This window comes from Mustelus asterias, chromosome 17, assembly GCF_964213995.1.
Source record: "Mustelus asterias chromosome 17, sMusAst1.hap1.1, whole genome shotgun sequence".
Classification (NCBI taxonomy): domain Eukaryota; kingdom Metazoa; phylum Chordata; class Chondrichthyes; order Carcharhiniformes; family Triakidae; genus Mustelus; species Mustelus asterias.
The window spans coordinates 66,728,303-66,756,232 of record NC_135817.1 but is presented as its reverse complement, the minus strand read 5'-3'; the positions used below and the strand labels follow the sequence as shown (position 1 = coordinate 66,756,232).

At 44.4% G+C, this 27,930-nt stretch overlaps 2 protein-coding genes across 8 annotated transcripts in view; one reads left to right on the top strand and one right to left on the bottom strand.

The window, feature by feature from the left end:
• cmss1 (cms1 ribosomal small subunit homolog) overlaps positions 1 to 27,930 on the bottom strand; it is a 331,630-nt gene that overhangs the window by 138,811 nt on the left and 164,889 nt on the right. For all 5 annotated transcript variants that reach the window (XM_078232880.1, XM_078232879.1, XM_078232884.1 and 2 more), the window contains one exon: positions 6,682 to 6,755. In XM_078232880.1, the coding sequence (XP_078089006.1) occupies positions 6,682 to 6,688 (7 nt within the window). In that variant the 5' untranslated portion in view covers positions 6,689 to 6,755. The remainder of the gene's footprint in view (positions 1 to 6,681; positions 6,756 to 27,930) is intronic.
• The window catches only part of filip1l (filamin A interacting protein 1-like), a 253,006-nt gene that overhangs the window by 79,313 nt on the left and 145,763 nt on the right, over positions 1 to 27,930 (top strand). For all 3 annotated transcript variants that reach the window (XM_078232875.1, XM_078232876.1, XM_078232877.1), the window contains 3 exons: positions 5,367 to 5,636; positions 9,164 to 9,337; positions 16,130 to 16,308. In XM_078232875.1, the coding sequence (XP_078089001.1) occupies positions 5,373 to 5,636; positions 9,164 to 9,337; positions 16,130 to 16,308 (617 nt within the window). In that variant the 5' untranslated portion in view covers positions 5,367 to 5,372. The remainder of the gene's footprint in view (positions 1 to 5,366; positions 5,637 to 9,163; positions 9,338 to 16,129; positions 16,309 to 27,930) is intronic.

Sequence of the window (27,930 nt, the reverse complement as noted above, 5' to 3'; positions counted from 1 at the left end):
TTTTTGGTGAAGTTACCAACAGGAGGAAGTTTCACCCCAAGTAATAGGAAGAAACCAACGTTAGAATAGCTCTGGGAACAGCTGGGCAGAAAGAGATAAAAGAGATAAGCTGGCTGTGAGTTTCATATGAGCTACGTCAATGTCTTTCAAAGAATGTTTACAATAAGATTCAACAATCTTCCTCGTTTGATCAATCCATCCTACAACAAGATCACCAATCACGTTCTCCGCGATTGTGATCATGGAGCATTTGATCTCAACCGCACTGCGAGGTTCAATAGTGGCTTAACCCCATCTGCAATCTTTTCTCTGAATCTATGGTCTATCCTCACATAATTCCAGTCTACATAATCGGTGCATCTCCAGGAAGAGCTTTGTCTCTCATTCCTCCTGCATGGTCACCTTCAATGGGCGGGATTGTACGGCCGTGCTTGCCCCAATACTGGAAAATCCTGCCTGAGCTCAATGGTCCGCCCCCCCCACCCCCCCGCTATGATTCCCATGGTGGGCGGGACTGGAAGATTACGCCCAATGTGTCCCAAGGTTCCACCTTTATTCCCCTCCTTTTATCATAGAATTATGAATTTTTGCGGGGCAAGGGGTCATTGTGACCATCTCCAGTTCTCTGAAAGTACAATCCACATACTTAACTCTTGCTTAATTGCTGCAGCTCTCAAAACCACGTCCACGTGCATGGGACAGTTTGCAGACACTTGTTGGTGAGACCCCATTGTATCTTTCCACCAACAATTTTAATTCCATGATTACCTCCATGTCAGGTCACCTGGCTGACAGAATGCGAGCAAAAGTTTTTTATTTGGGAAAACAACTTATTTGGTCCCTGCTAAAAACTTTTTCCCAACTCCATCCCTATTCCTAACTGCTAGAACAAGTTGAACGAGACAAGGTGCAACCTCAATGTCAGCCCCAACCCTGATCAAGCTTCAGATTCCATTTCCAATATATCAACAAGAGTTGTAACTTTAACCTCTGTGACACTGATCCACTCTTGCTGACCTTCTGTCAAATATTGAGATCAGCTTCGCTCATCATCATTACCCTTGCTGACCTTAAATGGCTTTCTCATCCCTAATGCATTAAAGTTAAAACTTTGCCATTTTTAAAAAAATTCCCTCCCCACCTGTGCAGTCTCCTCCAGTGCCACTAACATCATACTCTGTATTCTGTGGTACTCAACCTCCAACCAGCTCGGTCATGCTCTCTTTGCTGTGATGCTTCTCACAAAGTGTTGAAAATCCTCAAAACCTTTAAATTTCCAATTGTGCCATTGGACATCGCTCCGAGCTAATGGATTTAATAGATATGATTGAGATCTCACCCTCCAACAGGAGCCCCACGTGGCCTTTTTTTAGGAACATGTGGCAAATAAAGGTGCTACTCAGGCACTTAAGTAGACAGCAATGGTCCTTCTCCAGGATCAAGGGCCCCGGGGACAGAAGTATCAGCTGCCAAGAGTTGCCAGCCGGAGACCAATGGCTCTGCTGATTGTCTGCGTCACCAGCCTGGCTGCTGACAATACGACACCCATCTGAGGCCTCGTCTCATGGCTGGATCCCAGGCCATGGGTGGTGATGGCAGGAGGGGAATGGCAGAGGGGTGGCCCTTGCTGCTGTCAGGGGAATCTCGCCTCCCGATACTTTAGTCCCTTAAAACAAGAGAGCCTCACCTAGGAGTGCACATGTTCATCACATGACCTTTCAAACCAACTGTAAAAATTCAGAAAATATGAGGGATTCTATCCATCAGGTTTGGTATTTTTCCCCATTCTTCAATTTTCTCAAGGGTAACAGCTCAAGGAGTGGGCTAATTTCACTAATGATGACCATTCCTCATTTATGAGTCTGAAATATGTATGTCAGGAAACCAGTTAACTGTGGGAGCATTGCGATCAGGTTAATTCCATTCTCCTTATGTGTCCACATGGAGCCACTGGTAGCAGGATCAATACATAGTGATCCAAAACAAACAAGCTGCAAGCTTATATTCTTCATCCCAGAACATCTACACTAATTACAGCACTAGCAATGTCACCAGAGTTGGGATTAACACATTCAGCATAATTCTGCGATGTACAAACTCATAAAAGATACAACTCAGAAACAGGATATTGGTAAATCAATCCGTGCCACCACTTACCTTCCATATGAGTAGGTTGCTCTTATCATGTTTATCCATCCTTGTTTCCCTATTCCTTCTACTACTTTTTCTTGACTTTCCATACCATACACGGTGGCACAGTGGTCAGCACTGCTGCCTCATGGCACCAGGGGCCTGGGTTTAATTCCCGCCTTGGGTGCCTGTGCAGAGTCTGCACATTCTCCCTGTGTCTGCGTGGGTTTCCTCCGGGTGCCCCGGTTTCCTCCCACAGTCCGAAAGACGTGCAGGTTAGGTACATTGGCCATGCTAAATCCTCCCTCAGTGTACCCGAACAGGCGTTGGAGTGTAGCGAATCGGGGATTTTCAACTTCATTGCAGTGTTAATGTAAGCCTACTTGTGACACTGATAAGTAAACTTCAACTTAGTTAATGGAGTACTTACACAGGGTAGAGTTGCGTAACTATAGAGACTTGTTTGTGAAGTGTAGGTGGAGGTACATTACAGACGTTAAGTTGGGCGATTTCGGTAGCGCTGATTTTGGCAGCTTTGCAGTCTGTTGGAGATGCTTGCTGGTTTGTCCCAGAGGGAGCAATGTGGCCTGATTGTCTCTGCAGGGTCAACTGAAAAGTATGCCCTGTTTCTTTCTGTTTGCAGCATTGCTGTTAAAACACGCTTGCCTCCAGCAAGAGAGAGAGAAGGAGGAGTCCTTCTTGTTTCTTTGTCCTTCTGAATCTCACTGGTCGATGCAACTTTTGTATTCCCGGGAGGGAAATAAGTCATGTCTTGCGTTCAGAACATTTTAAACATTCTGAGAGATAAATCATTCGGAGATGGGTGTTTTTAGATGTCTGGTGACATGTCGGGTAACAGAGTGGTTAGCACTGCTACCTCACAGCACCAGAGACCCAGGTTCGATTCTGGCCATGGGTGACTGTCTGTGTGGAATTTGCATGTTCTCACTGTGTCTGCGTGGGTTTCCTCGCACAGTACAAGGATGTGCAGGCAAGGTGAATTGGCCATGGTAAATGTGCGGGGTTATGGGGATAGAACATAGAACATAGAACAGTACAGCACAGAACAGGCCCTTCGGCCCACGATGTTGTGCCGAGCTTTATCTGAAACCAAGATCAAGCTATCCCACTCCCTATCATCCTGGTGTGCTCCATGTGCCTATCCAATAACCGCTTAAATGTTCCTAAAGTGTCTGACTCCACTATCACTGCAGGCAGTCCATTCCACACCCCAACCACTCTCTGCGTAAAGAACCTACCTCTGATATCCTTCCTGTATCTCCCACCACGAACCCTATAGTTATGCCCCCTTGTAATAGCTCCATCCACCCGAGGAAATAGTCTTTGAACGTTCACTCTATCTATCTCCTTCATCATTTTATAAACCTCTATTAAGTCTCCCCTCAGTCTCCTCCGCTCCAGAGAGAACAGCCCTAGCTCCCTCAACCTTTCCTCATAAGACCTACCCTCCAAACCAGGCAGCATCCTGGTAAATCTCCTCTGCACTCTTTCCAGCGCTTCCACATCCTTCTTATAGTGAGGTGACCAGAACTGCACACAATATTCCAAATGTGGTCTCACCAAGGTCCTGTACAGTTGCAGCATAACCCCACGGCTCTTAAACTCCAACCCCCTGTTAATAAAAGCTAACACACTATAGAGGCCTTCTTCACAGCTCTATCCACTTGAGTGGCAACCTTTAGAGATCTGTGGATATGAACCCCAAGATCTCTCTGTTCCTCCAGTCTTCAGAACCCTACCTTTGACCCTGTAATCCACATTTAAATTAGTCCTACCAAAATGAATCACCTCACATTTATCAGGGTTAAACTCCATTTGCCATTTTTCAGCCTAGCTTTGCATCCTATCTATATCTCTTTGCAGCCTACAACAGCCCTCCACCTCATCCACTACTCCACCAATCTTGGTGTCATCAGCAAATTTACTGATCCACCCTTCAGCCCCCTCCTCTAAGTCATTAATAAAAATCACAAAGAGCAGAGGACCAAGCACTGATCCCTGCGGCACTCCGCTAGCAACCTGCCTCCAATCCGAAAATTTTCCATCCACCACCACCCTCTGTCTTCGATCAGACAGCCAGCTACCTATCCATTCGGCCAACTTTCCCTCTATCCCACACCTCCTCACTTTCATCATAAGCCGACCATGGGGGACCTTATCAAACGCCTTATTAAAATCCATGTATATGACATCAACTGCCCTACCTTCACCAACACACTTAGTTACCTCCTCAAAAAATTCAATCAAATTTGTGAGGCACGACTTGCCCTTCACAAATCCGTGCTGACTATCCCGGATTAATCCGCATCTTTCTAAATGGTCGTAAATCCCATCTCCAAGGACCTTTTCCATCAATTTACCAACCACTGAAGTAAGACAGAGGTAGGACTGGTAGGATGCTCTTTTGGAGAGTCAGTGCAGACTTGGTGAGCCAAATGGCCTTCTTCTGAACTGTAGGGATCCTATCGCTCTTTGAGATGTATGGGAGACCCTCCCATACATTGTCCTCACAAATCCAGTCTTGTGTATTTTCCATACCTTTCTTTCAAGTGTCTCTGTCTGAACTGAGCCTTGACACCTTTTCATGTCCAACTGGCATCTATGACTGTGGGGCCAAATTCCCCTCCAACTTGATTTTCAAGTTTGCTGATGACGCCATCGTAGTGGGTCAGATCTCAAACAATGACGAGACAGAGTACTAAAAAGAGATAGAGAATCTGGTGAACTCGTGCGACAGCAACAATCTCTCCCTTAATGTCATCAACTTCAGGAAGCATAGTGGGAGACATGCTCCTGTCTAATCAACGGGGATGAAATGAAAATGCCCCCCACTCAGCCCCTCAGCTGCAGGCCTCCTCTACCCCACCCCCGGTCTTGACTAGACCCAAATCCCAGATTCAATCCATCTCCCCACATCCCCAACTGAACCTGATAGAAGACCTGATAAAAGTCTACAAGATTATGAGAGGCATGGACAGAGTGGATAGTCAGAAGCTTTTTCCCAAGGGTGGAAGAGTCAATGACTAGAGGGCATAGGTTTAAATTGCGAGGGGCAAGGTTTAAAACAGATGTACGAGGCAGATTTTTGAATTGTTTTGAATTGAAACTGCTCTCTTCACCGACAGTGACACCGATAGGATTTAGTTCCTGCTAGATGTTGCAATGAGTGTATCGACATAACCTAATTTTTAAAAACTTCCTTTAAACTTTTTCAGTTGGAAATGCGTTCAAGAAGCAACAGCCTGGAAAGCTCATCCAAAAATAAAAGGTTGCACCAAAGAGCAAGGCCACGGCATCGAAATTCTGAAAGGGACGAGTCATTGTCAGGGGCAATTAAAATGAACAATGAAAGAGAAAGAGTCTGCACAGGAGAGACAGGGACTGTTTTGCGAAACCATAAAACAAGAACGTCATCCAAAAAACATGAAGATCTTTCTCGAGATGACCTACTGTTCCTGCTCAGTATTCTCGAAGGCGAATTAGAGGTTGGTAATCTTCATTGCCTCTCAAGTTTCAAAAGGGTTGATTTGACAATAAATCAGTAAATGTTTAATTCTATTCTGTCTTTCTCTCCCCTCTGGTTTGATTGACTTTCACAAGAAATCAACAGACAAGGTTAAGGATAGAATGACTCAATAATTGGGTGGGAATAATTTCACAGTAGGGTTAGACAAAGGGATAAACACAATGGACAAAATAGTCCCGTGTCCCTGCCGGCGGGTAATGGCGAGCAGTGGGGGGGAAGTGTTTGGCGGGAGTTCAAAAATCGGTTTCCACACAAACGTGACTATCCCACGGTATCTTGCACTGGTCCCTGTTATGGAGGCCGGCGTGAAACTGATCTGCATCCCGCGAGTGAAATGCAAGATGAAGGCCTGACCAGAACCTTCCACCGACACCCACTTCCCCGCGACACCAGCAGGAAAACCCACGGGTGTAACACACATCTGGAACAATGTGGCCAGCAGATGTCGGGACTCACCTGAACAACGTCTAGGGCTTCATCCGCAGTTCGGAATAGGGGCCACCAACAACCCTGGGCCCCGGAACGCCACAGCATTGGGCGGGGAGAACATCTAGAGGCGGAACTTCCAGGTTCAGTGTTATCGAGGGGGTCCAGCCTCCAGCCTCAAAGTGTTCCTGGAAATCTATCTTCACTTTCAGGTGGCCCATCGTCTTTCTTCAATAGTACGTCAGTGTCGTTGGGCGCCTTTTCAATATGGCATCCGAGGTACAACAGCAGACTATACGCCAAAAAGCCTGCCCCGCCACAGAATACAGCGCAAGACCTGGTTAATGAGGCCGGGGCCAGAGGATACGCCAGGGTTTTCCCATCAGCCTCCACAGCGGGCAACACTCCACATCCCCACCCCGCCACGGGATTTAGTCCCAAATAGGAGAATTCCACCCCTTTGCAGAGCTGAAGTGGCCTATAAGATCCCCAATGCTTTATATAACTTCCAACAAGATCGCTTCTGTCTCTCCTGCATTATAACGATGTCAGTTAAAATGTTGAAAATCAAGTCTCACCTGACATTGTCTGGGGCTATTTGGCTGCTGTCTGTCGGAGGCTTCCCTCTACTCTGATGGTGCGATGGTCAATTCTGTAAGACAGGGCATACAATTCAGTTGATAGGTGACAATGTTCACAGAAAAGGAACAACTGCTACAATATTTGCAGTATAAAAGGGCACTTAAAATTCAAATTCATCGAACATTCCACGTGGTAGCCCAAGAACAACACAAATTGCAAGCTTTTTTAACAAAAGCTATTTCCTATTATTGCTTTCAACAAGGCTCAGGTAATGTTTTAATGGAAAGACATTTCTCCAGGTAGTATCTGAAGTTAGAAGAGATTTTAACGTTTTCTGAGTAACTATCGTTGTAACCCTGTCAGAATGATCCAAAGTTGAAGGTGTACGTTTTCACGAGTGGATATATTAAAATTTTATGTATCAGTTCTTTCTTAGGACAGTGCCACAATGTTTCAGGATAAAACTGTTCCTGTCACAACTATAGAAAAATTGCAAATTTCCTATTAAGTTTGAGGTTCCAAGAATGCCCACACCAAATATTAGGTTAAAAGCAAATTACTGTCGATGCTGGAATCTGAAACGAAAACAGAGAATCTCAGCAGGTCTGACAGCATTTGTGGAGAGAGAACAAAGCTAACATTGAGTCTGGATGACTCTTTGTCAATTTATACTTTTGCTGTTGTATCTGACATCATCATCAGTAGGTCACTTGCTTCTATAAAAAGCTAAACTGGCTATTTATAAGACCATAAGACATAGGAGCAGAATTAGACCACTCGGCCCATCGAGTCTGCTCCACCATTCAATCATGGCTGATATTTTTCTCATCCCCATTCTCCTGCCTTTTCTCCATAACCCCTGATCCCCTGATTAATCAAGAACCTATCTATCTCTGTCTTAAAAAGACACTCAATGACCTGGCCTCCCAGCCTTCTGCGGCAGAGTTCCACAGACTCACCACTCTCTGGCTGAAGAAATTCCTCCTCATCTCTGTTTTAAAGGATCGCCCCTTTAGCCTGAGGTTGTGCCCTCTGGTTCTAGCTTTTCCTACTAGTGGAAATATCCTCTCCACCTCCACTCTATCCAGTCATCGCAGTATCCCGTAAGTTTCAATAAGAATCCCCTCTCATCCTTCTAAACTCCAACGAGTACAGAACCAGAGTCCTCAACCTGACATTACCAGCTTGAAACATCTATTTAGCATCATTTAGGACATACCCATACATAGAACACAGGAGCAGGAGTAGGCTATTTGGCCCTCTGAGCCTTTCAGAGAATAAGATTTGAATGAGAAAGAACCACTTGGTTTATCAGATCCATTGCGTTCAATTTGTAAATTAGACCAACTCCATCACAAACACTCCCCAGTCCTTGGTCTCTACTCTTCTGAACTCTTGCAAATTAAATAGATTTACTAATAGCCCTGTTGACTGCTAATTTTCTTTTTTTAAACAGCAGCTAGTCATTTGACTGGCATGGAAATAATTACTTTTGTGGTAGTTTCTCTGAGCTTCAGTTGATTGCTTTACTTATTTCTATTTGCCTCAGTTGGAGTATTTTTAAATGATATTTGTTCATCATTTTCTTCGCAATTTCTGCCAACTTCTGACCATGAACACTTCAGTAAGTTGTGCAAAAACATATGTGACAGAAATGCTGTTTTTAATTCTGCTCAGGTTCCTACAGGGAACCGAACTAAATTTAAACCAGAAATTCCAAACCACAAGGTTAAAGAGAGAGAAAAAACAGGAATACAAAACAAAGGAAATGGAGATCAATAGAATAAATGTTCCAGTTGCATTGGGATATAAGTTGACCTTTACGTTTTAGACAGCTCAAAAGTGTGCTGGCAACCATGAGGCAGTCAGAGTGTTCAACATTTAGTCCAAATTTGCATCATTCTGCAAAATAAGAAATACATGCAATTTCTGGAGATATTTCTAGTGATGAAAAGCCGCGACATTCACCTCATGGTGGCATGATAGTTAGCACTGCTACCTCACAGCGTCAGGGACCCGGGTTCGATTCCGGCCTCGGTGTTCTGTGTGGAGTTTACATGTTTGCCCTGTGCCTGCGTGGGTTTCCTCTGGATGCCCCGGTTTCCCCCCACAGTTCAAAGATGTGCGGGTTAGGTGGATTGGCCATGCTAGATTGCCCCTTAATGTTAGGTGAATTAGCAGGGTACATATGCAGGGTTACAGGGATAGGGTGGGATTGTTGTCGGTGCAGACTCGATGGGCCGAATGGCTGCCTTCTGTACTGTAGGAATTCCAAGATTCGGTCTGACACAGTGAAGTTTAATTTTACATTTTAATGGATGAGTTTTTCATATTGGCAAACTTATCCACATTACACAGTTTTTAATGCTATGTTCTTATGTGAGCACGTGAGAAAATCTTCTTTAATGTACAATATTCTCCATAAATCACCAGGTGACAAAGTGTGCCAGTGCTTCATGTTGTGTGGATTTGTTTTAGGCCCGAGATGAAGTAATAACTGTACTAAAAGCGGAGAAAATTGACTTGGCGCTTCTGGAAGCACAGTATGGCTTTGTTATGCCAAAGAAGGTGCTACAAGCTCTCCAACGGGACACAATCCAAGCAAAAGCAGACTCACTGCAGGAGGACATCTATGAGAAACCAATGGTCGAGGTATGTGGTATATGCAATGTGAGTTACAAAGTCTTGTTAGTCTTCCCAAGCTGAATGCCAAATTACAAGCAAAAGGCCAGTACTTCCACTGCGAGCAAATTTGATGTGAAACTTTGTAATTATATCCTCTCACCCCTAACCAAATAAGCAGAGCACTTGAATCCGAAGCAGGGTTTTGTAGTCTCTCCATGCCAGATTGCTATTTTCATTGGCAAGACCCTTCAGCTCTTAGCTTACCAAATGAATACAATACAAAATAGAAGTGGGCTACTCTATCTACAGGGACATAAGGAATAACAGACACCGCCCTATTAAATGGTGTTTCCTGCCAATTGTGGAGCACAATTAAAATTACCCTCAACTAGAAGTCTAAAGCTTAAACATACTATGCTTGTGGAACACGTATGTGGAACCCATCTGAATCTCTAATGTCCTTTAGGGAAAGAAATCTGCTGTCCTTATCCGGTCTGGCCGACACAGACACACAGCAATGTGGCTGACTATTAACGGCCCTCTGAAATGGCTGAGCATTATACTCAGTTCAAGGGCAACTAGAGATGGGCAACAAATGCTGGCCCAGCCAGCGACACCCACATCCTATGAACAAATTCAATAGTTAGTGAATGACATTACTAGAGAGAACTTAGCCCAAATATTCACAAAGACAAAAGAGGTCCACGCCTTAACCAAAATGACACAAGAGCCTGAAATGTAGACCTCCTGCCCTTTTATCTGGCAGTGGCCTTTTTAAGACCATAATAAATAGGAGCAGGAGTAGGCCATCATTCAATGAGATCATGGCTGATCTAATATGGTAATGTTCAACTTCACTTTCCCCTTATCCCCATAAGTTAAAGCCAGTTAGAGCTGAAGGAGAAAGCTAGGTTAATGTTCCAGGTATAACCTCTTTCCAGTAAAAAATCTCACAACGCCAGGTTAAAGTCCAACAGTTTTATTTGGTATCACAAGCTTTCGGAGCGCTGCTCTTTCATCAGGTGAGTGAAGAGTTGGGTTCACAAGCACGGCATATAAAGACAGACGCAATTGCAAGATAATGGTTGGAATGCAAGTCTTAACAGTTAACCAAGTCTTTACAATTAGACAGTGCGAGTGGAGAGAGGGATAATCACAGGTTAAAGAGGAGTGAATTGTCTCAAGCCAGGACATTTAGTAGGATATATAGTTGTTTCCATGGAGGAAGCAAATGATGTGAAGGTTATACTAAAAGAGACAAGCAAAATTATGGATGGGATAGCAATGAACAAAGAAAGGGGCTGGGGGGGGGAAGGGGGGGTGGTGAGCGATGTCCAGGGCGGTGACCAGAGGGGTAGGCAATATCCGGGATCGCGATTGGACGGGTATAAGTGACAGGTCTCCTGAGCACTGGATGATCAGGGCACCTGCGCAATGGTGCCCCTAGAGCTCAGCAAGAATTCCTGGCAAGAGTAAGCCCTGCACTATGGCGGCACGGTAGCACACTGGTTAGCATTGCTGCCTCAGTGCCAGGGATCCGGGTTCGATTCCCGGCTTGGGTCACTGTCTGTGTGGAGTTTGCACATTCTCTCCGTGTCTGCGTGGGTTTCCTCTGGGTGCTCCAGTTTCCTCCCACAGTCCAAAGATGTGCAGGTTAGGTGGATTGGCCATGGTAAATTGCCCCTTAGTGTCAGGGGGACTAGCTAGGGTAAATGTGTGGGGTAGTGGGGATAGGGCCTGGTGGGATTGTGGTCGATGCAGATTCGATGGGTTGAATGGCCTCCTTCTGCACTATAGGACTCTATGATCTACGTTCCCTGCTGGCAACAATCACACCTGGGCTCTTTTCTTTTTCTAAGTGCCGTACGACTGCTACTGGCAGCTCACCCAAAAAAGTCAGCGTGATTCTCTCCTGTTTTGACGCTCATTCGGCACTTAGAATATTTTTGGTACAACTGCCCCCTAGTTATTTAAGCATGTGTTGTTTGAATATGATCAGCATTCTGCTTACTGCAAACAGCTGAAGGGCTATGCTGTTTCATGTGATCCGCCAGTCGCTGGGACATACAAGCATTGTACTAGCACTGAAATTCATCTACCATGTTATTCATTTGCGTGGCAGGCAGAATGTCTTTTCAGCTTGATGGCAGCATCCAGTCAGTGGAAGACACCACTAACAACTTTGCTGATGGAAAGTTAAAAATATGTTTTGCCTACAACACAAGTGAGTAGATGGATTTTTGGTCTCTCAGGGAATCACGGGATACAGGGAACAGGTAGGGAAGTGGAGTTGTAGCCCCAGATCATATTGAATGGCGGAGCGATTGAACGAAGGGCCATATGCTCTACTCCTGCTCCCATCTCTTGTGTTCTTGAGTTACGTAGTATATGAATGTCTGTGCCAACGAGGCGCCACGTACATAGGCCGTTCTTCCCAACAATAGGCAGAACATATCAAACAGCATATCCCTTTGGCTATTCGCAATGAGCAGAATGCTGGCTGTACTCAAACAAGGTAAGAAGTTTAACAACACCAGGTTAAAGTCCAACAGGTTTATTTGGTAGCAAAAGCCACACAAGTTTTCGGAGCCTGAGGCTTTAACCTGGTTTAACCTGGTGTTGTTAAACTTCTTACTGTGTTTACCCCAGTCCAACGCCGGCATCTCCACATCATGTACTCAAACAACACATGCTTACAAAACTTTGAACAAAATGGCTGGAGTTTTCCGGTCGTTCACGCCGGCGGGATTCTCTGGTGCCTCTGCAGTGAACGGAGATTTGGCTAAGCACCAAATTCTTCGCTCTTGCTTGCAGCGGCGGCGGGGTGTGAATGGCCGGAAAGTTCCAGCCAATGTCTAACCTTCAATGTGATTCTACAATTGGACAGCACTTGCTGAAGAGTCGCGAGTTAAACTAACAGCCAATTTAAGATCATCAGTTGGGCTCAAAGCTACATATATTTATATGCAAGGATCTGTCCACTGCAAGTACAAGAAATACATCCAGACATTGCACCCATTCTGAACAAACACAAGTCTGGGGAACAATAGCCCCCTGGTATATTCACCATGGCAACATCTCAACCAATCAAAACCAACTTGCCAACCATTCAACATGCATTATGAATTGCTATTCCCTTTGACATTCGTACATCTGTCCTAATGACAGTAAGAAGTCTCACAACGTCAGGTTAAAGTCCAACAGGTTTATTTGGAATCACGAGCTTTCAGAGCGCTGCTCCTTCCTCAGGTGGGTGTGTGACTCACCTGGGGAAGGAGCAGTGCTCCGAAAGTGATTCCAAATAAACCTGTTGGACTTTAACCTGGTGTTGTGAGACTTCTTAATGTGCCCACCCCAGTCCAACGCCGACATCTCCACATCCTGCCCTGATGAGTGCAAGCCAAAAGCTTCAAAGGCATGTCTCTTTTTTTCTGCATTAGAAAGTGTGCACAGGAGGTTTACCAGGGTGTTAATTCGGATGGGGGACTTGAAACAGAAATGATCAGAAAGAAGTGGTCTAATAAAGGATTACAAAATGGTGAGGGTTTGATAGAAAGGAAAAAAGTATCCCCTCTTGCAACTGAGTTGGTAATTAGATTAATGGATTCAAAATTCATTGATTTGATTTATTATTGTCACATGTATTAGCATACAGTGAAAACTATTGTTTCTTGCACGCTATATAGACAAAGCATACCGTTCATAGAGAAGGAAACAAGAGAGTGCAGAATGTAGTGTTACAGTCATAGCTAGGGTGTAGAGAAAGATCAACTTAATGCAAGGTAAGTCCATTCAAAAGTCTGACAGCAGCAGGGAAGAAGCTGTTCTTGAGTCAGTTGGTACGTGACCTCAGACTTTTATATCCTTTTCCCGACGGAATAAGGTGGAAGAGAGAATGTCCGGGGTGCGTGGGGTCCTTAATTATGTTGGCTGCTTTGCCGAGGCAGCGGGAAGTGTAGACAGAGTCAATGGATGGGAGGCTGGTTTGCGTGATGGATCAGGCTACATTCACAACCTTTTGTAGTTTCTTGTCATACCAAGCTGTGATAGAGCCAGAAAGAATGCTTTCTATGGTGCATCTGTAAAAGTTTGGATCATTGGAAAATGATCAAGGGGTGCGGTGAGGAGAATTCTTCTTTCCACTCAAGAGTCGCCAGGATCTGGAAAGCTTTGCCAAGAAAGGAGGTGGAAGCTGATTCCGTGAATAATTTTAAGAAGGAGTTGGACAGGTATTGAAGATGGGGAGCTTCTGAGATGAGGATGCAAATCTCAGCACAAATTCAATTTTAAAGAGTTGGCATGACCTTGGCAGATCAAATGGCTTTTTGTTTGTGCTATAAGTTTCTGTAATTTTATAAATGGGCCTGTAACATTTTCCTCTGCTGAGCTTCCGTTAGTCACAGACTCACTATTTACAGCAGAACATCCCATTTGAGATTGACAGGTTTTAATCAGTAAGGTCATCAAGCGTTTATGGGGATAAGGCGGGGAAGCGAAGTCGAGGATTAACACACTGGATCAGTCATGATCTCATTTAATGGCGGAACAGTCATGATGGGCCAATGGGCTAATTCTGCTCTTACGTCTTATGGTCTTACCAATAAAAATCAATTAAAAACTGGATATTAAAATGGGACACCAGAAAGAAATCCCGTCTGAAATGAGCTTAGGAGATATTTTTCAGCTTTCCATTACAATGACTAGTCATTGTCGATGAAAAACTCACAATGTTTCTCTTAATAGTTCACTACCTACGCATTTAACCATGATTTTTGTTTCAACTTCCATCCAACTTTCTTTTCTTGAATGGCACAATTTTAAATAGGGGGTAGCAGCTCTTTGGTGCCCCACCAGACAATTATTCCTCATGTATGAGCTGAGGCAGTTACCGCTGGCAGAGCTTTTGACCAAACGAGACATAACCAGGCCTGGTAATGTCCTCATGTGGCAAGCATGTATAGTTTCAAGTGAAGCCATTGTACAACAATAAGGAGCAGAAAACCTGGCTGCTGTGTTCCTCCATAAACCAATCCATAATGTTTAAATTCAATCACTGAGGATCAAAGCAAGAATAGGAATTCTGCTGTGGCAGAGCCCTTTCTCAGCAAGTAGAAGTTATTTGCCGTCAAATTATCTGGTTACTAGCTTCATGTGTTCCCTTATTCCAGGATGATGGCAGGGGAATTTCACAGTAACTTCATTGCAATGATAATGAAAGCCTACTTGTGACTAATAAATAAACTTTTGGTTTAATTCTCTTGGCAAATGACATTGAGGCCACCTGGGTTTAAGTTCCCCATTTCCGATTACAGAATCTATTTCTTTTAAACACCAGAAAAATTCTGGCTGGCATTTAAAAATCAATGTGAATCTAAATTGCCTTAATAGAATTTTTGAAAGAACTGAATCTTATCTGTATTTGTCTTTTTAAACATCCCCCCCTGGCAGATGGAAAGCTAAATCTCCAAAAGTTGGAGAGGTTTTTGAGACAGGCTGCAAAATGAATTCCTAAACCTGCCGTGGATTCCAATGACAAGTAATAAGTGATCTGTCAGAGGCTTTGGAATTTGAGTGATCATCTATCTGGCAGGAATTCCAACTCAGCAAAAATCCCCTCTCCACAGCAATAAGTTTCTCACAGTGTGTAACATATCGGCCTCAACAATCCATCAGCTGTGATCTCTGACTGGGTAAGAAGTCTCACAACACCAGGTTAAAGTCCAACAGGTTGGACTTTAACCTGATGTTGTGAGACTTCTTACTGTGTTTACCCCAGTCCAACGCCGGCATCTCCACATCATCTCTGACTAGGTCAGCGGGAGGGCACAATTTTGACTGGGGAGAAGGCACTCGCACGACTTAAGATACATCCTGAACTCCCATTTGCCCCCCGCAGCCAGAAAGTCTCCCACCTGGCGACCTTCACCAAGAACCCATTGGGTGCTCATTGGAGTGTCCATGTAAATTAGGGCGGTATGGTGGCATAATGGTTAGTACTGCTGCCTCACAGCGCCAGGCACCCGGCTTCGATTCCCGGCTTGGGTCACTGTCTGTGTGGACTCTGCACGTTCTCCCCATGTCTGCTTGGGTTCTCTCCGGTCCTCCCACAGTCCTAAAGACGTGCTGGTTAGGTGCATTGGCCATGCTAAATTCTCCCTCAGTGTATCCAACAGACGCCGGAGTGTGACGACTAGGGGCTTTTCACATTAACTTCATTGCAGTGTTAAAGTAAGCCTACTTAAACTTAAACTCCAATTTTCTGTCTTTCCCCAATAAATCTCAACGCTTTTGTAGAACAAAAATCGTTCTAACTCTGTTTTGAATATACTCAATGACCCAGCCTCCACTGCTCTCTGGGATAGCGGATTCCAAACATTAAGGATCCTCTGAGAAAAGAAATTCCTCCTCATCTCCATCTTACACTTGACTCTAAAACTGTGCAAACCCTTGTTCAGGATTCTCCCACGAGGGGAAACATTCTCTCAGCTTGTGTTCTGTCAAGTCCCCTCAGAATCTTGTTTGTTTCAGCTATCAGTTTCTCAATCAGCACGCTAGCCACCAGTCCAGCGCGAGTCTTTGCCCTGACATTATTGCCCTTGTGAGTGGCAGTCACTGTAAACAAAGACCACAGGTGAAATTTCAGAACTGTTGGTGACCCAGCGCTACTGGGTCCTGAAAGTGGGCCATGCCCAAGTTACTGCCCAAGGAGTTGGCAGGGCTCCTACAGAAACCGCAAAGAAATTTGAGGCATAATTATTCTGAACAGATAGTCCCCAATTTTAAGGTACATAATGGAACATAATTTTGCTCTATGCACAGCTCGACAAACTCGTTGAAAAACAGAAGGAGACGCACAGACGGATGTTAGAGCAACTTCTCCTGGTAGAAAGATCCCACAGACAGACAGTAGACGAATTGGAAGATGAGAAAAAGAAACATGTAGACTACATGGAAAAGAGTGATGAATTCACCAACCTCCTCGAACAAGAACGTGAACGGTATGTTCAGAAATTTATACTCACACCCAGTAAAATGCTGTTACCTAGGGTTGGATTTTTTGTTCCAAAGTCCTGATACTGATGACAGGCTGAATTCTGGTTCGGGAACCCGGAATTGTTGGCAGGGTTGACGCTGGAAGTGACTTTATTATTGGTCGCCTCCAGGAGCCCAATCCTATCAAGGATGGAAGCAGGCCTTCGGACGCCTCCACAATTCACAGATCAGCACTCCCATTTGCAGAGATGTTTAGAGTTTATTTATTAGTGTCACAAGTAGGCTTACATTAATGCTGCAATGAACTTACTGTGAAAATCCCCTAGTCGCCACACTCCGGCGCCTGTTCGGGTACACTGAAGGAGAATTTAGCATGGCCAACGCATCTAACCAGCACCCAAACGCATCCCCGTAACCCTACCCATTTACCCCACCATCTCCCCTAACTTACACATCTTGGGACACTAAGGGGAAATTTAGCATGGCCAACCCATCTAACCTGCACATCTTTTAGATTGTGGAAGGAAACCGGAGCACCCGGGAGAAAACCCACACAGATATGGGGAGAATGTGCAGACTCCCACACAGTGACCCAAGCCAGGAATCAAACCTGGGTTCCTGGCTCTGTGAGGCCGCAGTGCTAACCACTGTGCCACCATGCCACCCATATGAGCTGCCAATGTAGGCAAGGGAAAGAGAGGGCACATCAATATGGAGATGTCCTCTGAAGACTTAAAAAAAAACTTAGTATGACAAATAGTCATACTGTCATTGTGAAGGGTGAGTCCCTCCCCTCGTGAGGCGATCAGCGACTACAGCTGTGACCTGTGGCAATGGGAACAAGAAAAGCAAAGGAGAGCTTTTTGCATATGAGATGCCACACTTCATCACAATGCATTTTCAAAACTTCCAACAAATCCAAATCATGTTTCACTAAATTTCCAAATAATTCAATTTTTGGAACAAAACTAAATGGTAAGGTACAAATTCTGATTAGCATGTCGGAATCCTTCTCTGGGCACACTATTTTCACACAACATAATTTCTTGGTTGGTTAACAACTATTGGGATATAGTATAGGCATGTTTACACTTGAACTGATACATATAGAAGTGTCCATACCTGAACTTGCCAATCGGAATGTTTGAACAGAAGATCAACAATACCTCCACTTCAATTTGGTTTATACAAATATATCGAAGCTGGCACTTTCCATGAGATTCCAATATTGAAACTGAATATTTTTAAAATTTGGAGCAAGGTGCATGCAATGTGGTCTCTAAAATTAAAGTTCCCCAATTGAAACTGGCATTGACCTTTTTATATCAGGAGTTGACTGTGGCAAAACAGGGATTACATGGTCACTTGCTCAAGGATGGCATGGTGGCACAGTGGTTAGTACTGCTGCCTCACAGCGCCAGGGACCTGGGTTCAATTCTGGCCTCGGTTGACTGTGTGGAGTTTACACGTTCTCCCCGTGTCTGCGTGAGTTTCCTCCACATGCTCCGGTTTCCTCCCACAGCCCGAAAGATGTGCAGGTTAGGTGGATTGGCCATCTTAGTGACCCAAGATGTGTAGATTGGGGAATTAGCGGGGTAAATGGGTGTGGTTACAGGGATGGGTTTGGGTGGGATGCACTTTTGGAGAGTCGGTGCAGACTAGATGGGCCGAATGTAAGTGTTCTATGATTCAACTCAAGGAACCTTGCACCATGTTACAAGCCCTCCAATCCGTAAATCCATATGTAAAATTAGGCAATTTCGCAGTTAGCGATGAACAGGTGAAGATCAATTAACTCACAAGTAAAATGTGATTTTTCATTAAATAATACACATTCAAACTTAAAATACAGCAATATTTGAGATATTTGTTAATTAATGAACTGCTGAAACTACAAGTTAAAGTTTGATATTATACAAATTTTAAACAACGGTGTCGCACTGACTGGGTTTGACCGGAGGGTTTACATAAATGATGCTTATCTATAGTTAGTATTGTGAGAGTTCCTGGAAAAACAGTTAACGTTCTGAGTGAAAAGAAGTTTAAGCCATTCCTTAACAGAACAGCAACATTGTCATGAATGTTTGGTGAACTAATAGTTTAGCTTTGAATGTCTTGGGGCGGCACAGTAGTACAATGGTTAGCACTGCTGCCTCACAGAGCCAGGGACATGGGTTCGATTCTTGATTTGGGTCACTGTCTGTGTGGAGTTTGCATGTTCTCCCTGTGTCTGCGTGGGTTTCCTCCGGGTGCTCCAGTTTCCCCCCACATTCTGAAAGACGTGCTGGTTAGGTGCATTGACCCGAACAGGCGCCGGACTGTGATGACTAGGGGAATTTCATAGTAACTTCATTGCAGTGTTAATGTAAGCCTTACTTGTGACTAATAAATAAACTTTACTTTTTTTAAAGGCACGAGCCATTGAACACTGGTTCCTTAAAATAATTCAATTTAAATGATTTTACATTTTGAGCATTGCCTTCAGAATAAAGTTTAGGATCTTATGGCTGGAATGAACTGAAACCTCTCACCATCTTGGAGTCTTCAAAGGTAGCTGGAGAAGCTAGCTTACTGCAAAGGTCCCTATGATCAGAACTGGCAGAAATTTCTGCAGATCTAAGGGGTCGCACTAATCACTCAACCAACATCAATAAAACAGATAAATAATTATTTATTCCATTAAACTTTATTGGTCCTTGCTGTGCACAAGTTGGTTTGCACGGTTGTCGACCTTAACCCCATGTCAAAAATACTTCATTGGCGGTGATGCACTTTGGAATGTCCGGAGGTCAACAGTTTTTTCTTAGGACCTTTCCCTCACGGTCCCAAGAAGAATGCTGTCCTTAGTTGTGTATTGACTGCCGGGTAAATTAGTAACATAATCGTCCCCAAACAAACTTGGTTGTTCAAATGTGGGATATGAAGATGCACAACTCATAACATGTCAGGTTTGGTCAACCCTTGGCTGAAATCAATATTAAATCAAAGGTCCTGTATGAAGGTGGGGTTGCTATCGTTCAGATTTTGCTGTAGCTATTTACAAGATAATTTGGTGAGGTACCAGGTCGTCCCTGTCCAAAAGGCAACTGAAATTTACCCATAGGCGTCTCTTCAGAACAAGGAATTTAAGCTGCTCAGTGAAGCCAACAGCATCAACTATGGATTGTTGCAACATTATTGCAATGATTTTAACATTATCACCGCAGGCAGGTCAGAGTCATTACAGTAGGCAAGGAGGATATTGGGCACATTGAGTCCATGCTGGCTCTCTGTGGAGTAATCCAGTCAGTCCCACACTCTGCTCTATCCCTGTAGCCCTGCACATTTATTTCCCTCAAGTGGCCATCCAATTTTGTTTTGGAATCATGATCGTCTCGGCTTCCATTACCCTTGGAGGCAGCAAGTTCCAGGTCATTACCACTCGCTGTGTAAAAATTTCTTCCTCACATCCCCCCATTTCTTACTGAAAATATTAAGATCTTACCAGCTCTTCATGCCACGCTTTCGCTGCAGCAAAGTCGGCACCAGCTAAATCTCTGTTCACTGCAGTGGGATGGGAAAATCCTGCCAGCGTGAACAGCTATAACATTCCGGCCTAAATCTGTGTCCTCCTCATCCTTGCACCATCAGCTTTTCTTTGTCTACTTTATTTAAACTTGTCATAGTCTTTTACACCTCTGTCAGATCTCCCCCTATCTCTTTTGATCCAAGGAGAAGATCCCCCACTTCTCCCACCTAACCTTAAGCCTCATCCTTGGAACCATTCTGGGAAAATATCCTCTGCACCCACTCAAGGATCCTCAAGTCCTTTTCTAGCCCGAACTAGAAGCTTTATAAAGATTCAACATGATTTCACTGCCTTTGTATTCAATGCTTCCATCGATCAGTCATCACTGATGACATACTCATTAAGTTGCTTCAGATGACAATGAACAAAGTTGGACGAATGGGTTTGATGAACTGGAATCTGCATCACGAGTCGCTTGGAGCAAAACTTTCCATCCTTCGAGTGGACAGTTATTGATCTACTTATCAATAAGTAATTTTCTTCTCCAACATAGTTAGATAGCACATATTATTAAATAGCATCGACAGCATAGAAACAGTACATTCAGCCCAACAGATAACTCCATGCTGCATTCTGCTCCCCATTCTTCTTCATCAAATTCCATCAGAATATCCTCCTAATCTTTTCTCTCTCATGTGTTTATCTAACTTTCCCTTAAATGTGTCTATCACTTGTAGTAGGAGTGGCGCGGTGGCACAGTGGGTTAGCACTGCTGCCTTACAACCGCAGGGACCTGGGTTCGATTCCTGGCTTAGGGCACTGTCTGTGTGGAGTCTGCACATTCTCCCTGTGTCTGCGTGGGTTTCCTCCGGGTGCTCCGGTTTCCTCCCACATTCTGAAAGACGTGCTGGTTAGGTGCATTGACCCGAACAGGCGCAGGAGTGTAACTTCATTCAGTGTAGCTTCACAGTAATTTCATTGCAGTGTTAATGTAAGCCTTACTTGTGACTAATAAATAAATAAATTTAGGTAGCACCACTCAGTTCTGATTTTGCATCTTCTCAAGTTCCACTCACTTAGAGAGTAAAACTATTTATGGTACTCCAAGAGTGGTCTAACCAAGCTTCTACACAAGTTTAATAAAACTTGCCTGCTTTACTTCTATCCAGAAATGAACCCAATGGCTTTGTTTGCTTTTTATAGTCTTTTTAACAGCATTGCTATTTTTAGGGATTTATGTATCTATACCCTGGAGTACCAGATGCCTGTTCCTCTGACCCATTAACATATTTATTTTCCAATGTGGCCTCCTTATTCTTCCTACTAAAATGCACCACCTCACAGTTATCAATATTGAAGTCCCAATTACACACCTATTCTGCAACTTTATTCACGTTTTCCTGTATTTTGTTCCTCTGTGTCATAGAATCATAGAAACCCTACAGTGCAGAAAGAGGCCATTTGGCCCATCGCGTCTGCACCGACCACAATCCCACCCATGCCCTACCCCCATATCCCTACATATCTACCCACTAATCCCTCTAACCTACGCATCTCAGGACACTAAGGGGCAATTTTAACATGGCCAATCAACCTAACCCGCACATCTTTGACACCTTCGTCACCTACACCCTCCAATTGGGTGTTGCATGCACATTTTGGAATTATACATCCGAGTCCCAAGTTCAAGGGTGGAATTCTCCCAAGCAATTGCCGGCATGTCCGATGGTAGGCAAGTTGGGAGAAGACAGCGGGAGGCCCAGAAATCAATTTCACATTGGCGCGAGTTTACAGTAGGATCGTCCATTGATGCTCGCCATAGCAGAAAGCTCGCCAAAGGCTGGTGTGAACTTCATTTGCATCCCGTCAAATACATTTGGAACAAAGTGTCATGCAGATGTCTCATCTGAAGAAGGTTGTCTCCGGAGTTTAAGATGAAGGCTATCCGCAACCCTGGAGCCTAGACACCACAGCAGTGGGTGGAGGGAGCATCTGCAGGTGGGCCTTCCAGATTCAGTGTCCTGGAGGGGGTCCACCTTCCAGCCTCAGAATGTTCAAGGGCATCCATCTTCGTTCTGAGCAGGTCCATTTCCGGGTTTCGGAATGCTGCCAGAGATCCATCTTCATTTTCAGGAAATAAAGACAAAATACTGTGGATGCTGGAATCTGAAACAAAAACAGAAAATGCTGGAAAATCTCAGCAGCTGTGGAGAGAGAACAGAGCCAACGATTCGAGTCTGGATAACGCCTTTGAAACGTTGGTTCTATTCTCTCTCCACAGATGCTGTCAGACCTTCTGAGATTTTCCAGAATTTTCTGTTTCTGTTTCATTTTCTGCAGGTCCACCGTCTCTCTTCAATGGTGGGTCAGTGATGTTGGACACCTTTTCAATATGGTGCCTGGGGAGAATGGGAGACTACGCGCCATTGAGGCCTACCCTGCCACTGAATATGGTGTGAAACATCTGGGTGCATCATCAATGAGATCAGGGAAACATTCCATATTCCTACATCTGCCAGAGTCTCAAAATGGAGAATTCCACCCCAAATCATTTATATAACTGGTGAGCAACAATGGGCCCAGCATCAATGGTGTGGAACACCATATCCCACCTTTAGCCAGGCTGAGTACTTTGGGTGGGTGATTTGGCCGTGGTGTTTCAGGTAAGTGAACCATCACAGAAAAATCCATAAAATCTACTTCTATGGTCCTATGAGCTATCAGTTAGAGAGAGCAGCATGAAAAAATAAAGGAAAATAAGTCAGTCCAGTTACTTTTTCTCTTTATCCGTTCTTCCGATTAGTCAAAGGCAATGTCTGGATTGATTCCAAGGATCAGTTATTGACTTCATCATTGGGAATTCCCATTGACAGTGGCAGGACCAGAGAATCCCACTGCTAGCAAACAACGCGCCACCTCCTGTCGGCAGGAAACACTGGGAGGCTGGAAAATCTTGCCCATATTTTCCCATTAGGCTGCATAGGGATTGTAATCAGTGACAGACCTAATGTGCCCACTATATGTACATTAATCACAGAATCAGATGATCCCTACAGTGCAGAAGGAGGCCATTTGACCTAACGAGCCTGCCCCCACAACAGCCCCACCCAGGCCCTATCCCCGTAACCTCTCTCACCTTATTTACCCTGCTAATCCCCCTGACACTAAGGATAATTTAGTATGGCCAATCAACCAAATCCGCACATCTTTGGACTGTGGGAGGAAACCAGAGCACCCGGAGGAAAGCCACGCAGACACGGCGAGAATGCGCAAACTCCACAGACAGTCATCCAAGACCAGAATTGAACCCAGGTCCCTGGCGCTGTGAGGCAGCAGTGCTAACCATAGTGCCACTGGACACATTCCTATAAAGTGTGGCAATTAACTGATTTTCTTTACTAGTTGAATGCATGGAGTACAACCCTTCCTCTAATTTAAAAACACACACACAAGACTGCATTCTTCTACCACATTGGACATTGTGCAGAAGTGCTACTCGTGATACACAAGAGTTAAGTAAATACGCTCACCCCTTACAACTCTGACCATTGCCCAGAATAAATTCCAAGAGATCGGAATGACAGCCATTGTTATCAACAACTTATTAGACACACTTGCGATAAAACGTTTCATTGTTAAAAAAAAAGTTTTTTTTAAAAATGTGTTTAAGCTACAAACATTACTGTTCAAAGTTATTTCTGTCTGTTGAGGCTGGAAAGACTGAATGGAAAGAGCTGCGCAAAAGTGAAAACTCGAATAGTCACGTCTTCCAGTTGATTTTAAGAACACCGTGAATTCAGAAATGTCCTACTTCATCTTGGTGCCATATTTGTGGTCAGAGGCAGAAATGAATGGCACGAATGAGATGACTTGCTGAATTGGCACAACATCAAACTAAAAACAAAGCCTATAGCACAGTATTGACTTATGCTCCATTTATAGTGTCGTTTTCAAACCATAGTGTGTGTCATTTCTGGCACAACCTGCTTCAAATATTACATTAGAAACAGATTGTACACTTCCCAAAGTGGTCTGACCGAATTTATGTCAGATTTTTATTTCATTTATTTTTTTTAAATGGTCTGAGACTGGTTTGTGAGGAAGCGGATTGTTGTGAGACTGCTAGGAAAGTCTCTTGGTGTAATTCATTCCCCAGCATCACACTGTAAAGTAAAAGTTTATTTATTAGTCACAAGTAAGGCTTACATTAACATTGCAATGAAGTTACTATGAAATTCCCCTCGTCGCCACACTCTGGCGCCTGTTCGGGTCAATGCACCCTAACCAGCACGTCTTTCAGAATGTGGGAGGAAACTGGAGCACCTGGAGGAAACCCGCGGGGAGAATGTGCAAACTCCACACAGACGGTGACCCAAGCCGGGAATTGAACCCGGGTCCCTGGCACTGTAAGACAGCCGTGCTAACCACTGTGCCACAGAGGGCTAGAATTAATTCTTCCCTCCCACATTGTCCTAACCGTGTACAAATGTAAAAATACTAGAAAGGTTAGGGGTGCTAAAAAGCCTCAGTTGTCTCATTGACCTGAATCTTCTGAGCAGTGACAATGCTACAAGCTGAGCACAATACCACTGCATGCAAAGATCCTCCCGACCCGATGCTGAGCACATTCTGTCCGGGGTCTTCTGATCCACGCCGTCAAAGAAATACAAAGTGCAGGGCTCCTGAGGAACTCCATCAGAAAACAGTAGAGTCGAGGAAGACAGGAACTCCCACTTTTTAGGGCACCAGCTGCCATTTTTGGGTAAGTATAAAGGTCCAGTCTCTTAATAAATGCTAATGAATGGATGAGTGAATGAACGGACAGGTGGGTGAGCTGGGGTGATGAGCCGGGCGGGGGTGTTGAGCCGGGCGGGGGTGTTGAGCCGGTCGGGGGGGTTGAGTCGGGCGGGGGGGTTGTGTCGGGGCGGGGGGTTGTGTTGGGCGGGGGTGTTGAGAGCCGGGCGGGGGTGTTGAGACCGGGCGGGGGTGTTGAGCCGGGCAGGGGTCGGGCGGGTGTGTTGAGTGGTGAGGCAGGTAGTCGGTTCTAGATGGGTGCAGACATATCGTTGGTGAGCAGTTGGGACTTGTCAGTGTTGGTCAGATCCTGTCGGGGTTGGGTAGGCGGGGAGGATGAAGGGTGATCGGTTTGATTTGATTTGATTTATTATTGTCACATGTATTAGTACAGTGAAAAGTATTGTTTCTCGCGCACTATACAGACAAGCATACCGTTCATAGAGGAGGAAAGAGAGAGTGCAGAATGTAGTGTTACAGTCATAGCTATGGTGTAGAGAAAGATCAACTTAATGCGAGGTAATGCAAATCTGATGGCAGCAGGGAAGAAGCTGTTCTTGAGTCGATTGGTACGTGACCTCAGACTTTTGTATCTTTTTCCCAATGGAAGAAGAAGGAAGAGAGAATGTCTGGGATGCATGAGGTCCTTAATTATGCTGGCTGCTTTGCCGAGGCAGCGGGAAGTGTAGACAGAGTCAATGGATGGGAGGCTGGTTTGCGTGATGGATTGGGCTACATTCATGACCTATTGTAGTCAGGAGGATGGCTGGGAAGAGTAATCAAATGGGTTCAAGGAAGGTGGTGGGTAATTGGGTGAAACATAGAATACAATCATAGAATCCCTACAGCACAGAAGGAGGCCATTTGGCCCATTGAGCCTGCACCGACAACAATCCCACTCAGACTCCATCCCTGTAACCCCACGTATTTACCCTGCTAATTCCCCCTGACACTAATGGTCAATTTAGCGTGGCCAATCAACCTAACCCACACATCTTTGAAGTGTGGGAGGAAACCGGAGCACCCGGAGGAAACCCACGTGGACACGGGGAGAACATGCAAACTCTACACAGACAGTGACCCAAGGCTGGAATTGAGCCCGGGTCCCTGGCGCTGTGAGGCTGCAGTGCTAACCACTGTGCCACCAATCAGGGAGTAGTCCATTATTCAAATAAGGTGACTGCTGATTCACTTGTGGCCTCAACTTCATTTTCCTGCCCGTCCCCCTCTCCACAACCCTCGACTCCCTTGTAGATCAAAATCTAACTAACTCAGCCTCGAATACATTCAATGGCCCAGTCTTCACTGCTTTCTAAGGGAGAGAATTGAACGACCCTCCCAAATTTCTCCCAAATAAAATCAATGGAAATCTGAAATTATGACACAAATAATGCACATGATATACTGTGCCCAGAATGTTCCAGCAAATATCAGAGAATTTTATGTGTTGGAATCACAATTTTGCTTTTTCTTTTAAATCAAATCTTCCTGAACATTGTTTAAAAATTAACCAGGTTAAACAGAGAAAAATAAAGTTACAAATCAATACAGGCTCCTTTATAATCAGACAAGATAGAATAGGTAAAATCCCCAAACTATAAAGGGTGGTAAACGAAGCCCAGTCCATCACTCAAACCAGCCTCCCATCCATTGACTCTGTCTACACTTCCCACTGCCTCGGAAAAGCAGCCAGCAGAATCAAGGACCCCACGCACCTCGGACATTCTCTCTTCCGTCGGGAAAAAGATACACAAGTCTGAGGTCACGTACCAACCAACTCAACAGCTTCCTCCCTGCTGCCATCAGACTTTTGAATGGACTTACCTTGCATTAAGTTGATCTTTCTCTACACCCTAGCTATGTGTAACACTATATTCTGCACTTTCTCCTTTCCTTCTTTCTCTATGAATGGTATGCTTTGTCTGTACAGTGCGCAAGAAACAATACTTTTCACTGTATGTTAATACATGTGGCAATAAAAAATCAAATTAAAAGTAACTTTATTATATTTAAATCTTGTGCTGATCAAGGAGAAATTGGTCAGGTGTTGAAAAAGTAACACACCCACTATCCGTATCATGGACTTGCAGGTCACGAACTGCAGTGTCATCAATTCTCTCAATAATATGTTTCAGGGCCAACCAAGGAAGCATCCATTACACTGACATTTCCCATTTCCTACACACCACTCACCCTATGACCCCTCTGTGTGGTTACCAACTTGATTTCAACTTAAGGATAGTTTAATAATAGGACCCACTGAGATACCTCAGACTCATTTCAAGAAAAAATCTTATGGCCAGCATAAATTATCACTCTATCAGCCTGGCAGAACTTTGAACCAAGTTCCAGAGAAGACAGACCCAGGTCCAGCCCACTATATCATCCACTCTCCTTAGTAAGCTTTTCAGCCACATACTATCATAGCATCGTAGAATACCCACAATACAGAAGGAGGCCATTCAGTCCATTGATCCTGCACCAACAACAATCCCACCTAGGCCCCATCTCCATAACCCCACAAATTTGCCCTGCTAATCCCCCTGACACTAAGGGGCAATATAACATGGCCAATCCACCTAACCCGCACAGCTTTTGATTGTGGGAGGAAACCGGAGCACCCGGAGGAAACCCACGCAGACACGGCGAGAATATGCAAACTCCACACAGACAGTGACCCAAGGCCGGAATTGAACCCAAGTCCCTGGCGGTGTGAGGCAGCAGTGCTAATCACTGTGCCACCGATATAAAATCATACACACTTTGGAACTAAGAGACTAATCAAAAACATAAAACTACATTTCCCCTCAATAATTACATAAGGGACACAAAGCAAGTTAAAAATGATTAGTTTTAGTAATTTTCTCCATTTAGGAACTGAATAGTCAGACCACACCATGATAGATTTAGAAATTTTAGTGAAAAGGTAGATGAATAGTACCATTTTTCCTCATAGCTACTTATTTGTTTTAGTTAGTGAATGGAGGAAAATGCACTAAGACCAAATTAGTGTCAATGATAACTTGATAGAGAGTGCTGTAGAGACTGCAGAAGTAAGATACTGCTACAAAATCAACATGAATTATTCTAGAATGGCACCAGAGATAACAGCAATACCCAAATTGGTGAGTTGAATGGCAATGAGTTTTAAAAGTCTAACTTCTATAAACCAATGATGGTTGCTGCAATTGCTTTCATATTCTTCTGTGCTACATTCAAGCGAAAATCTTTTGATGGCAGAAGCCATGGCCTAAGCATGACAAGTCCCCAGAAGACATGTACATGGCAAGAAGGTCCAGCAGTGTTTATCGCCTATTATGAATAT